The sequence below is a fragment of the Morone saxatilis genome, unplaced genomic scaffold (genome assembly GCF_004916995.1).
Source record: "Morone saxatilis isolate NCDOM2014 unplaced genomic scaffold, NCSU_SB_2.0 Contig5, whole genome shotgun sequence".
In the NCBI taxonomy this organism is placed as follows: Eukaryota; Metazoa; Chordata; class Actinopteri; family Moronidae; genus Morone; species Morone saxatilis.
This window is the reverse complement of record NW_023340095.1, coordinates 23847198-23862338: the sequence shown is the minus strand read 5'-3', so window position 1 is coordinate 23862338 and position 15141 is coordinate 23847198. Positions and strand designations below refer to the sequence as shown.

The 15141-nt window shown below is 40.4% G+C and overlaps 1 protein-coding gene across 1 annotated transcript in view; it reads left to right on the top strand.

Annotated features, from left to right (window-relative positions):
* The window catches only part of LOC118339579 (diacylglycerol kinase beta), a gene marked incomplete in the record, with an annotated part of 127149 nt that overhangs the window by 66055 nt on the left and 45953 nt on the right, over positions 1 to 15141 (top strand). Inside the window, 2 exon segments of the mRNA XM_035677291.1 lie at positions 3687 to 3847; positions 14183 to 14247. Of these exon segments, the coding sequence (XP_035533184.1) occupies positions 3687 to 3847; positions 14183 to 14247 (226 nt within the window).

Genomic DNA, 15141 nt, shown 5'->3' with positions numbered 1-15141 from the left:
ATGTTACACACTGGACATTAAAATTAAAAAGTATAACTAAACCAGACCAACAAAGCCCAGTCATTTAAATGTTTTCATGCAGTGTTGTTTAATGCCCCACAATACAATTCCCTTCAATCAGTTCAGAACGGATGTGATTTAACTCTTCAATTGCAAACCAACTAGAAGAGGAACAAGACAGTAACTTATATTTAAATCAGGAATGGAGGCCACAGTACTTGCTGCTCGCCTGACCGATTTGCAGTTTACAAGGATACCAAACGTGTATGTGGGGAATGTGTATAAAATGATGCACAAGACATGTAGAATTCTTCCACATGATGGAACGATGCAGTCATTAAAAATACATTTTGGGTTGAATATTTCACACAGGGTAAACATATATCTTAAATGGACATCTAGAAGAGGTGGAATAAAAGAGGAAATATTGATGTTAAAGGGTTAAAATTTTTGTTTTGTCCTTTTGTAATGAGAAAATGACAAATCCACATGAGATCATGAGAATGAAAAAGAAAATTTTAAGCTGTCCGTCAACTACTTAAGGGAAAAGATATCAGATAATCTGTAGAGTTTAGCTTGGTTCATTAAAGACAGGACCGGTTCAATTTGGTTAGTTGATTGACTTGACAGCAGTCTAAACACTCTGCTAGAGTTCATTTTAGTGCTTAAAGAATGGCTGTAGTTTCAGGGAGGGTCTCAGTTGCACACTAGAACACAAAAGGCAGGCATGTTTATGCATGTTTTGTGGAAATGAAAGTTGGGAAGACGAGAGTGGGAGCCCTTATGTGTCAAATTAAAAACTGTTAATATGCAAAGCACTTGTGCTGTAAATCCTCTGCCAGCCGTTGATTTGTTGCAGTACTTTGGGCCAGTAATTAGAATGGCTGGTTATGACTGCTTGATTGTTGCTGCTTGGAGGACCAGCAGAGCACTTACCCAGGCTTATGAATGATATTTTGTCAATAAGCTGCCAAGTCTGGGGGGCTTTGGGACTTTAGTTGAATAGATCATCTTTCCTAGAAATAAACATTAGTAAGAGCTGGAGTCTCTGTAGACATTTAGCCTGATGAATATTTACCTTGGCAAACAGAGTGAGCGAGGATCCGTATGTGGAGTAGTCAGTTTTTAGCGATGCAGTGGCTTTATACAATATTAGTCAGACAGTTGTTTGGTTCAGACTGAAATATAAGCTGTATTGTCATGTAATTTGATACAGATATCCAAGGTGCCCAGAGGAGGAATTGGGGGTGGGTGTGATCACGTGGTCACATATTCTGAGTGATGAATGAAGCATAGTATCTGTGTGTTGAGAGGACACTTGAACTATACACACAGGTGTTTTACAGGGATGTTAGTCATTTTTAAAGTCTTTTCAGCAGTTAATATTGCCATTAAACTATAGGAATTTTCATCACAAATTCATCCACACTAGTTTAAAACAGGTTTAATAACAGCAATAATCCTTTATTTATGATTGCCTAATCAGTGCAATAAACAAGTGAAAACGCATCAATAATACTCTTACATATTTTACAAAAACGAAAAGGTTATTTTTAGCAATTAAAAACAGAAATTATAGCCTACATAATGGATCTGAAACAAATACTAATTTACTTGTTCTAAACTAATTGATAATTTAATGAAAGGTTTGTCTCATTTAAAATTTATTCTGATTACAGCAGCTTGTCACGCATATATTATGTTATTAATTATTCATGACAATTTGTCAGTGCTGCAAAATACACAGTCGGTTCAGTGCAGCATTTGTCAATATTACTGTGTCACCAAGTCAGGTCTTCTCAACATTTTTACCTTCAAGTCGAGTCTCACATCATACAGACAGCTTTCTTTTTAGCTTCTTCATAATATCTATCACTAACAGTTAAGAGGACAGGATTTGGGATTTGGGACAAATGCTCCTAATTTGGGACTCTCCTGAACTTTTTGGGACACGTGGTCACCCTAAGAACTAATGACAATTCCTATCAGCCTTTGCTGAACTTCGTGTTTTAGTGCTAATTAGCTAATGTCAGCATTTGAACATGCTAAAAAAGATGGTAAAGATGGTTATCATGCTAAACATCTAAACATAGCTGCTTAACATCAACATAGCATTTTTATTGTGACTATATTAGCATGACCACATCAGCTTTAGTACATAAGTACAGCCTTACAGAGCTGCTAGCTGCTGGGCTGTATGCCCTATTGCACAGCGCAAGTGGCGTCGCTAGTTTCTGACCAACGTGGTTGTCATTTTCTCGCCCAACTTACGTTGTGTAAGTAGCAAATGTACTTAGCTACGCCCATCTGTGCGCCCATGGGTGTGTTGGTGTTAGAATGAGGTGGGGTCAGGTGCAGTGCTATTGCTAAGTGATTGTGCCATTGACCAACAAAAAGCTAAAGTTGCAGTATTGTCCTGCTATTTAAAGGGCGCATTAGTAAGATGCACCTACAGGCAGGTTCACAACACGTGTACACACGGCTTTTTACACACACAGGGACGCACAGCAGCATGCCTCATGCTCAAAATATTGATGCATTTGCTTATATGCAGTCAAACAGAGTTGTAGATGGGAACGAGCATTCAGAGACGACGAGGCAGAGGGTCTACGGTCCAAGGACCACATACCTGTGCCTCAGAGAAGTGTTCTGTAAACTTCACTTAAGTCTTGTTAGACTGGTTACAAAGGAGTTTCTTATGTTTGAGTTTATGGCTGTGATAAAAGCTTCTATTGATGTTTTATGTCGTTATTTGTAGGAAACTATTAAAGGGCTCTTCAGTGTGTGATACACAGTGCGTATGATGCAAGGCGTATGTGTGTGTGAATGCGTGTACACATTCAGATTAAATGTGGTGAGGGCTCCAGTAGGAAAGGGACAATTGTTTTTTTTTATATGGAAAGGAAATTGTTCTCTCTAAAAATTGCTATTATTTCTTAAGCGTACCAGTATGTATATGCAAACATGCTCATATTTCACACATGATGCTCCCAGTGTGGTGGTACTCATTAATGCCTTACGCCCTCATGACATCCTTGGAACATACTTCCGCCTCTGAAGGCTATTAAGATGCCTGGCTGCTGAAGCGGGCTGTCAGCTGCAGAGCAAAACCAGAGGGCTCCCTGGGGTGCTGTCAGGCCTGGGCCGTGTAGGTTCGGAGGTGGTGGGGGTGGCGGTCTCTATGAAATGGCAGCCTAATCAGCGCCATTGTGTTTCATGTTTGAACCCATATAATCCACCATTTCACCAGTTTAATGTAGGCGTTTAAATACGGATTGGGCAAGAGGATAATTTCAGGAGCTACCGATCAAAACCTCTGCCAGGTTGCGCTCACATAAGCTCACATTTGCATAGATTCAATTTAGTTTAAGAAATTAATCACTTAAGTTGGTATTCTATTGTATCGCAAATGTGTATAACAAATATTGTTGATTTCATGTATGTTTATTAAGGAGGATTAACTCTTCCAGCAGAATCCTCATCACAGCTGGGATTCTTTGAGAGCTCCCTCAAACTGTGTAACCATAACCTAAAAATTGTCTTTCACATGTCTCTGACTGAATTTAAACTAACTGGAGCAAACCAAGTAGGCAAAATTGGACAGGGGTGTAATTTTGGGCACATTAAATATCCTTTCTGTTGTTTTTATCTGTGCATTTTCCTGTATTTTAACCTTTTCTTGGCAGGTTACGAGGGTGGCAGCTTGCTGAAGTTCCTCCGGGACATCGAGCACAGCACAGAGGTGGTGCTGGACCGCTGGAACATAGACATTGTCCCCGATGACAAGGAGGAGAAGGGAGACCCTGTGCCCTACAGCATCGTCAACAACTACTTCTCTATCGGAGTGGTAAGGAAATGGATGTAGAGACTAACATTACATATGACTGACAGATTAAAATTCCTTAATCTGCTTCCTGTGTGCTTTGAATGTGGTGGATACTACTTAGGAAAAGTTTTCAAAAAGGAAAGAAAACCCCACTGTGGTTTGCATTTTTCCACAAGATATCCTTCCAACCACTAAAATGTCACGTACCAAGGTATTGGTTCGATATTTAGCTACATCATCAGTGCTGGTGCCAGACAATTTTTAGCAAGGGGGCACTAGGTTTCCACAGATGGCACTCCTTTTTTACATGGTCATACAGTAAGCAAATATGACCAAAAGCTGTTTTTAGAAAAGTTAATTACTGAAGCTTTAATAATTTTGTTTGACAAGAAGTTACAGATAAAGAGGTTCAAAAGAGTGAAAAAAGGGACAATTGAACAAAGTCATAAAGAGACATAAAGGAAAAGAGGCATGTATATATCTGTAACTAATTTAACACAAAAACATGTAATGTATTAAATAAAATATACAATATAGCATCAGATATAATGGTTATTTTGAAATGTAAATCCTGATTAATAGTTACATGTATCAGACACAAAAATCCTGCCCCAGTATTGTCTGACTGAGACATAGTTGTCACAATAACAGCATGGTGAAAAAGATTATTTGGTCTTTGTGGACATGAGCAATTAGTAGATTCATCAGTGAATTTCTGCTCCCTCTTGGGGCAGGTTTCGTCTTTTAATTGGAGAAAAGAAACATGCTGCTAGGTTCCAGTTGCTTAGCAACCTTTTATCTTGTCCTGATGGAGATACTGGTATAAAGGCTCAGGGACGTTTATTCAGAAGTGACAAACAAGGTCCTCACAAAGTTGTCACAGTGCTGGTCTGCTGCAGTGTAGTTCAATAGTGGAAGTGTCCCCAGTGAAAGTCAGTGAAATGTGTTGCTCTAGTGTGTCTTTTTAGCAATATGGCAGCCATGGAGGGAATTACCAGATTCTTAACACTCCTATATTGTGATTTGGATGCACAAGCCTATAGCTGAACATTCAACCTGTGCACAACAAAAATTAATAGCTCTTTAAATGAATTCAGCACACAGTCGTTGCAGGCATCCTATTAATAGCTTGCACACTACTTTTTTCCCTGGCAGAACTGGTCAGTGTGAGCTGTGTACCAGCACAGCAAATAACCACCACCACACTAAACGTGTAATTAAGAAGCACAGTGAATATTTCAGGGGAAACCAGTCTGTTTACCTTGGTGTATTGCCAGACTTTGAGCACCATAACAGCAACAGTAGGTACCATCTGATGTTGTTTTCTAAAACCTTCAAAAACCACAAATGAAAACAACAGTGAAACTCATTAGATGTACAGCTCTGTACACATGAGCATAAATAAACAGGAGTGACATAAGTGTGAAGAGGACATATGTGCACAGGTAGAAGTTCGAGAGTTTTGGCAAGAAGAGGATCAACCACGTTATGCAACTGCCCCCCCACTATCACTTGCATATGTGTCAGTGTAGACACATCAATGTGAGCATAACATCGCAGAGGAAGCCAGTACTCACCTACATATATGACAATGGTTGATAGTTGTACCTTCTCTGGCTTTTTTAATGATGCAGCACAAACTGAATTAACATTTTCCAAACAATGACTTCTTTAAATTGAGGTGAAGGAAGTGGCAGGAGGGAGCGATGCTTTTTTTATGGTGTCAGATAGAGGTAGACAATAGTATTTGACAGGCTGTCTTGGTTCGACGATGCATATTGGGACATTTTATCTCTTTCATTTCTCACATTCAGCAGTTTCTGTTTCACCATTGTATAATCAGAGTTAAAAAAAAAGGTTAGAAAGCTGGATATGGTGTTTACATGCCACAGTTTAGGAGTCCTCCAGGTAGCATATTCAGATTTCTGAAAGCAGGATAAGCTGTTTGCATGGACAGAACATGACCAGGATACTCCAAAAACCTGCTCTTAACCAGGATACTAGTGTACACACTAACTGTTGCACTGGGTCACATGTTCTTTCATTACCATAAACACACAGTAGTTTATTTTGACTCACTCTCACCCAAAATGCAAATTAATCTGTGGCTAAAAATAGTCAACAAAACATCATTTTTAAAGATTTGTGTCCTCAGTAGGAATAAATAGATTTGGGCCACAGACAGCAAAGTTGTAAAGTATCGAGAGGCTGACTGTTGGTATTGATTTTTTCATGGGATTTGTTGAACAACACCAGCTTTACCCTTTAATGCATGGCCCTCTGTGTGAAACTACCACCGTTCTCCTTGTGTTCTGACAGCACTCCAATGTGGCACGGCCACTAAACTAAGCGGCAGATCGCAGTACCTCTGAGAGCCATAGTGACAGATGGCTGAATATCTGGGTGCACACGACACCTGAGCGAACTGATTTCTGACTCACACCGATGATGTAACCATTAGTAACCCTGAAAAATCTGGTTTACTAACCATACAGGGTTTGTGTTTCCTGCCGTCCCATCGCAGACCTTGCTACTCAGGGCTTGGTTGCCATGGAGACAGGTGGCTGGTAAGGCCAAATCTGAAAGCTTCCACAGTCATCTGTCCTTTATCTCACTGACTTAATTGTGGATGACATGGTGTGGAGCATGCGGTTGCCTCAGCCAAGGCACTCAGAACTGTAAATCAGAAAGTCTATTATGTCATTTCTGTTTCAATCTATTGTCACATTTCAGATGAAATAAGACTTTACTGATCCCAAGGTGGAAGATTTTTTTCTGATCTGTTTTTTAAAACAAGCAAACAGTCATTATAAGAATAAAGCATTAAACACGTAAAGTTATATGCATCATCTTCATAGAAGATGAGGCGCTATTGGCAGCAGCAACTGGCTATGTAAAGATGCACTAAGCAGTGGGCTCACTGTGGGGGCTGGCGGTACCGCACAAAGCAGGCAGAATAGCAATAAGAATATGTTTGAAGCCTCTGCCTCCTCTTTCAGCTCCACAATGTACTTTTAAAGCCAAAAGTACTTTTTCAAAGAAAGGCAGTGCATATAACCGTCTGCATACACGTGCAGGTTGGCTCCTGAAGTGCTTTCACTTGACCTGCAGCCTGGAAAGAATCCTGTGAGAGGAATCTGAGAGAAGGAAATCACACCATGTCAGCAGCCATTAAAGATGCCACCTCATGTTGCAGCGAGGAAGCTGATCCCTCTGCAGCGTGTGTCCCTGCGCAGGAGTCTCTGCGGACGGGTGCACAAGTGTAAATGTGTATGTATGTGCATGGACTCGAATGCACATGACCGTGTTTGTGCCCTGCAAGATGATTCCTAGTGTTAATGGCCAGCTTTTAATGTGTACCGCAATCCCTGACTTCGCCATTAGCCAGGAGGGTGTAGACTATCGTGTGCCTCTCCTCATGGACATATAAGTCGCTTGCTGCTCGAGCACTGATTCGGACACAAGAGCAACATGTTAAGTTGCCATAAGATTAAAGTAAAGGGGGTCACGTCTAAAAGGGAATTTACTGAACACTTGGCCAAAGTGCAGTGCTGCTGAGGGGATGTTTGGAGACTGTTTGCCTCTGCTCCACTGGGACACCTCATAAGTTGTGTCACATCAGAATTTTTCTTGGTTTTGTAGTAGTAAGAAGACTGTAAAGGTGTTAGTTACTCCCTGACATCCAGTATGTAACTTTTTAGAGGAGGAGTAAGTGTCTTGCAATGAAGGCCTTATTAAATTTAAAGCTGTCCCGAAAAGAGTGTGTTAGTGTTTTTACAGGAAACAGGCAAAGCCACAAGGACCAGAAAGTGTGCATATCAAATAAGTGTGTGTGTGTGTGTGTTAGAGAGAGAGAGAGAGAGAGAGAGAGAGAGCGATGGAGTAGCGCTGGCACAGACTGAAGGTCAGGGGAAGTATCAGTGACAGGAAGTAAGCGCCTGCCAGGTTCAGGCCAGGTTACCACGGTAATGAATGACCGTGCTGAGTGACACCTGGCTGGTCTTAAAGACAGGAGGAACAGCGCTCAAAAACACACACACATGGTCATACACGTGGACATGCGAACACATTGACACACCTAGACAGTCTTTGAAGCCCCTGAAACCTCGCTTGTTTAAGTAATGTTTATCAAGAGTTTAACCCTAAAAAAATTCTGGAGCACAAAAATACCTGGCACTACTGCTTCAAACTGAGCCACGCCCCCACCAGTTAGAAGAGCACAGAGAAAATTCTCCCCAAAACAACACATATGTTAAATGCATTTCCCTCCTTTTCAAATATTTGCAAAGGCCATTTTTAAAATATTTTGGAACTGGTTTGCTAGCTTCCAATCTCCCTCGCTGCCTCTGCTGGCATATTGCTACATTTCTTGGCACATTACTGCCACCAGCTGTCCATCAGTGAAATGTTGTGAATCATTCAGCAGGAATTTGCATCGCAATTCCAACATCCTTGTGCACAAACACAATGCAGACAAACATGTACCCACTTCAAAAAACACTGCGAGGATGCTTGCTCTAGGATCCTTGATCTGTTCATGCATTTCTTTACTTTACTTTAACTTTACTTGTTACTTGTTTTCATTCTCATATATCTTCCCCCGGTCACCTACTATTTTAACAAACAGCAGCAACAACGATGGAAAGAGAAGGAAAATATTTTACTACTGTTAAAGGACCAGTGTGTAGGATTTAGTGGCATCTGGTGGTAAAGATACAGATTGATATCAACTGAATACCACTCACCTTCCAAGTGTGTAGAAGAAACTACGGTGGCCACCAAACTCGCCAAAAACGCAAAAGCGCCTATCTACAGCCAGTATTGGTTTGTCCCTTCTGGGCTACTGTAGAAACATGCCAGTTCAACATGGCGGACTCTGTAGAAGAGGACCCGCTCCCTCTGTAGATAAAACAGCTCATTCTAAGGTAGCAAAAACACAAGGATTCTTATTTTTATTATACACTAATAAAAACATACCTATGAATATTATATTATTTCTGCCAATAGATCCTCCTAAATGTTACACACTGGACCTTTAAATCAATTAAAAGCAAAATAAAAATAAAAGTATTATAAATGTTTAAATACCTTACACTTAAAAGAACTCCCCAAAAAACATTATGTATATTATTTGGAACCCCATTTCTGCTTGGAAAACAACTGAAAATGTAAGGTGAGAATTATGAGATGCTAATTCAAATGTATGAAATACAGGACGAAATTTATGAGAAAGTAAGTCAAAGGTTTGATTTAGTGTCTTATAATAATAACGTTTTAGTATCATCAACCGTATTAGTATCAAGTCTAACTTTTTTTTTCTCTTTTTTTCTTGGCAGAAATGGGCTTCCATACACATACTTTATTAGGAGGAGTATGTTTAGCTTGTTCTGTATCTTGCATGCTACCCTGAGTCTCCCAGTGTAAAAGAATTGTAGGATATGAAAGATTTGAGGCCAACTATGACATTTCTCTTTGACATTAAGCTAACCAAGCCCCTTACCAGAGGCCAGTGAAACACAATAGGGGTGAACTGACAACCTATTTCTCCGCCAGGCGCTGTGGGTCCCACTGAGGTGACATTTTCCAGCCACTATTTTTGTTGTTGTTTTTGTTGCTTGTCTCTCTCTTTTTCCCTTCCTACTTTTCACATCACCCCTCCAATAGCACCTCCTCTTGCCCCCACACGCCATGTGCAAAAACTTCAAACGGCAAGATCAAAACAACCTTCATCACACAGGCAACTATAGGCGATGGCAAATGTCACATATTGTTACAGCCAGATTTTTTCAGGGGGACAGAATGCATAAAAAGTGGGACTAGTCAGTGACTGCCCGCCACAGGGGACTGAGAGCAGCTTTAGTGATATGAAACAGCCTGTCCTGTTTTGGAAAGCTTTGTGGCCACTTTGTGTCATTGTCTGGCCCTGATCCACATGCTGTGCTGCCCACATTGTACCAAAATCAGTAAAAACATAACTCCCTGTGTTGTTTACACGTGACAAAGGCTCCTCAGGCAAACTGTAAACAACTTAGCCAAACTGAATCGTCTCATTTTTTCTGTTTGATGCTGTTGTGACGAGTAACCTTGCCATGAGAATCAGCTCTTTAGTTTGAGCTCTATGGGCAAAGTTAGCCTCTCGTGTCTTGGGATCATTGCAGGAAAGCGCTTCACCTGTGATGTCTCCTCACTCCCCTGGTTCCAGTATTAGGTTCTCAGCCAGTTAAAGCAGCAGATGCACCTCTATTTTAAGATCTGATATGTGCTGATGCTGTGAGATCTCAGCACATCGCCGTGGCGTCTGGTAGAGGAGGTGCGTTGCAGAAGGCCGGTGGATTTTGAGGGTGACAAGTGAGGATGTGTATAATTGTCCACCTGTCTTGTCATAACCTTCCGTTCTCCTTGTTGCAGAGTGCTGAAACACCTGCACAGGCAGGCAGGGTGCCAGGCTGTCATCACAGATGCTTCGGCCTGTCAAAGTAGCACAGTGCAAGTTTTTGCTGTAAATACACACCTCTTTTACTGGCCCAAATCACAAAAGAGGGTATAACAGATACATTGCCTGACTAAGATGCCCTAGTTTTACCATGAAATGAAATAAAGCCTCGGTTATGTACACTTCCAGGTAGTGAAAATATAGGAACAAAACACTTGTTGCCTCTTAAACAGCAGCTTGCTCATTTGCCTGTTATATCCTATTGGCAGCTTAACACCTGATGATGTGCCAGGTGGTAATATTAGCCTACTGTGTCAAGTTTAAAGATGTCACATTGTGTAATTTATATTTATTTTTAGGCTTTGTACCACAGTCAGGTCTAATGTTTTTCTTTCCTTTATTATAAAATCTACCAAATATTAGTTGTTTTTAATATAATTTGAGGCTATAAACAGAGTACTCCCATCTCCATATATCTTCAACAAATATTTGCCTTAATTCAATGGGACTGTTCACCCCAAAATTAAAAATATATATCGTTTTTCTTACCTGTGGTGCTGTTTATCCATCTACATTGTTTTGGTGTTTTGTTGAGTTTTGGAGATATCGGCCGTAGAGATGCCTTCTCTGCAATTTGATGGAACCAGTTGGCTTGTGGTGCTCAAACAAAAAAAACTCGACAGCAATGTCTCTTTCCAGAAATCATGACCTGGTTACTCAATATGATCCACAGACCTTTTTGTGAGCAGTTTCATGTAGGATTTATTTTCTTTCTACTGAAATACACCTGCCAACAGTAGCCGAACGTTAGCTATCTCAGTTGTGAGCTGCTCGTCCATGAGTAGATGCACGTTTCCTTCTGTGCATTGATACGTAGAAAGAAAAACTCTTCCTACAATTAAGAGGAAATTATGTAGTTTTGAATTTTAGGTGCACTGCCCTTTTAAGTTAATCCGGAGAGGATGAGTGAATACCCAAATTCCCAGCTCAGGTTAGGGAGACCTCCGAAAACTAAGCGCTTATGAATTTGTGAACCTAAGCCCAATGTCTGTCTTGCCATGACTGTTAAAAGTGCAGTTTAAACCTCAGCCCCTTACCTACTTATCTTGTGAAATTATTAGTGCTGCAATTTCTCGAAAAGTACAGATGCATAGACACAATTCTGCTCTCCGTATGTCTAAGTCTTGTTAAGACAATTACAAAATGATACCCTCAGTGGATGAGTTAGTATAATCAACACAGCACATCTCCAGAAGATATAAAGTAGTGTCATCTATCAAATTAGGTTGCTTGATTGAGACCCAAATACTTTAACTATATAAACCACTTATAATAATAATTTATACCGATAATTGATCTACCTAATGTGTTACTGCTGCATATGAGACCTGCATTTGATTACTGTATTGCAAAGAGGTATGTAGACTCCTCCAATATTTTCTGGCTCCACATGTAATGAGTATGGATTTGGCACAGAAAATAGATTTTTGTTGTAATTGTAGCTAGTAGTTTGTTGTCTTTATTTTCATTACACATTAACTGGAAGCAGGTTGTATTGTGTCATGTCTTGTCTCTGTTAAGCAGCTGAAGCAGAACCAAATGACGTTATTATTCAATGACAGAGTAAAAACATGAGTCCTTAACGTTAACATCATTACTGACTCCACCATCAGAGTGACACTTGCCATCCACCGTGCTCTGGTGCTGTCTACCATCTCCATCGCGTGAGCCACATGTAGGAATTACATCTAAGTTAGCCATATCACTTCCTCTGACATATAGTCGATATAATCTCTCAACCCGCACATCTTGAACTTATTACAGTATATGTACAGTAGCTGCTTATCTGTGACAGGCAGATCACTTCCTCAGGCCTGAATGGAGATGAAGCAGCTCTGGTTAAGCTCAACCTGTGCTCAAATTAAGGCTCATCTGTTTAACTAACCGCAACAAGCGTCCAGAACACTGCCGTATGTGTGCCGTTGTGTGTATGCCTACATACTGTAGCCTGGATGTTCATGATATTCTTGTGCTGCTGTAGCCTTTATGTTAACATATCAGCATTCAATTGTCCCTTCCCAAGTGCCACCTCTTTTTGCTTTGTGCCCTAATAACAGTTGAGCAAACCTCGGCCACCTTTCTCCTTTCCTGTACATAGATATGCTATGTGCTGGGCTCATCCATGTTGAGAAAGAAAATCACATTTTAAAGATAGTTAAAAGATAAAAGCGCATCTTAACACATCTTTAGTTAGTTAATGTTAGCAAAATTGTTTTGCTAACAATAAATGTAGTATAGCTAGCTAGTTAGAAAGCGTTTTGCTAACATTCGATAGCTAACTTAAGATGTGACTATTGCTGCAGTCCATTATGCTCAGAATTTGGAAAAAATTTATCTCTAACACGGAAAAGTGCAATGGAACATCATTCAAGCCGGAATTTCAAATAGGAAAACTCGGGCGAGATTTTCTGACATAAAGTCACAGCAATATGGCAGTGCACACAGTGGACAGTAAGCAAAATGAACTTCATAAAATGATTTACTAGTGTTTGTGTTGTAAGTAGCAATTTCCATTGCCGGTCAGTTGATTTGTGCTTGATCGACGCAAGCATGCGGTACTAGCCTAATTCTCTTAAAACTATCATCCTCCAAAAGTATATGTCACTTTTCACAATGGGTTCGACAGAGGGTCTTGCTCAACTGTTATTGGAGCACAGAGCAAAAAAGGGCAATAACGAGTTAGAAAGGGGTCAATTTAGACCTGAGCCATATTTGACTGGTGCAGTTTAGTATCATGAAAGCAACTTTTTAAAGGGTGAAACCTTTGTAAATGTAACACAAAACACCATTTGGGGCTCTTGTTACTGTCAAGCATTTCTGTGATTAATGAAATATGATAATAAAATGCCTGCATAGTTTTAAGATGCAGAACATCCATAATGCTGTGACAGCACAAGCCTCTGGTGGTGTTTATGTCTAGAAGCGAGGTCATACTGAGGCTGCTCTTGTGACTGATCAGGGTTACAGTCACCTCTGGCCCAGAGGTCAGGGGTTAAACACATGGGGAGAGGAGCCCTGCTCGGATCAACTTGTGACCTTTCATTCAGTGATGATGCCATCAGTTAGAGCTCTAGTCTACTCAGTATTTTACACTTTCATGCAACTTTAGACTTAATTAGTGCGGTATATGACTAGGAGTCACAATGAAAATTACATGACAAGGAACATTATTGTGATTTGATATGTTTTAACTTGTGTACTTGTACACCACTGTCAGTTTTAGTTTGTGGATGCATGCATAGGTGGAATAATCCGGTGCCACGCATAAATATGGTACATATGGGTTGTTAGTTATTTTCATTACTGATTAATCTGCTCGTTATTTTCCTGATCAATCAATGAATCATTTTGTCAATAAAATACCCATTATAATTCTCCAGAGCCTGAGGGGATGTCTTGGGTTTTTTTTTTTTTACCAAGTTTACTATCATATACGACAAGAAAGCAGCAAATCGCACTGGAGAAGCTGGAACCAGAGAATGTTTGGCATTTTTGGAAAATGAAAGGGTCAATTGATTTTGAAAATATTTGCTGATTTAACCTAGTCAGAAAATCATCTATAGTTTAAATTGGACTGTACGCACCAACCAGGATTCTCTCAGACATTAGCACAGATACGGAGCATAATGGCTTTGAGGCAAACACCATAATTTTCCTTTAATTAACTTAACAAATAAGTAGAAGGTCTTTTTTTATGTAAAGGCTTGTTCTAAAAGTGAGGGATGGTTGAACTTGACTGAAGTGTAACATGTTTTACCATCGGCACAGCACTGCCTCAGAACCTGACCTATAGCAAGCTGTGCTAATGTGTAGGTTTTACTGATTTCTGCAGTTAATGTTCTCTCTTCTGTTCTCTCCTACAGGATGCCTCCATCGCCCATCGTTTTCATCTGATGCGGGAAAAACACCCTGAGAAGTTCAACAGCAGGTGAGAGGATAGAAAACAGCTACAAGGAGTAAACCACACTGGCACTGCACAGTCAAAGGATAGGGGTATTTCACATGCTGTTTTGCCAGTCAAACAGACTGTTAACCTTCCCCTGTCCCACGACATCTGCACCATTAGCTAACAAGCAACCTCATAACCATTTAGTGACCTCACACTTTAATCTGGAAACCCAATATCACACTGAGCCGCAATCGTCAGCAATCAATTGCAGGACAAAACCTGCCTGCATAGTGGAATCAATATATTGGCAGTGCCTCGTTTGTGTTATGTGCTATGACATGAGAGTATGTGAAGTCAATGTCCAACTATGCTGGAGCCATGGTTTCCATAGTCCAGCCACAGATGTTTGGAATACCAACCATTATCTGTTCATTTCTTTGTTTGCTCAGGTAAAGTTCTCAACTAATTATGATAAGTCAAATGAGGAGTTAATTGTCTAGAAGCAATGCTGTTCCATTGCAGGAGAATAGGATGTAGGCAGATGAAGGCAATTATGACGTAAATGGAGGTTTGCGTCATTCTAATAGCAGAGTAGGTATCTTCAAATGGCAGGTGGTGCAGACAAGTGCATAGCCGTCTAATTAATTGTTACATAACAGTGGAAGCTGGCTCGGTCTGACTATACAGTGAGAGAGGTCAGAAGAGGGAGTAACAGCAACCCAGAGTCAGATGAGAAGAAATACCTCGGCGATGACGTACTGCCCTTAGCATCAAGAGTTCAATCAAGTTGACTTCAACCTCGTCACACCAGCAAGATGCGTACACAAGAGACCTTTTCAGTCATGGAGTCTGTAACATGGCTGGCTTTATCAGCTACAAGGCTTTCTGTTACACATTTGATGTTGGATAAAGCTCCTCCAGAGCCACAGAATA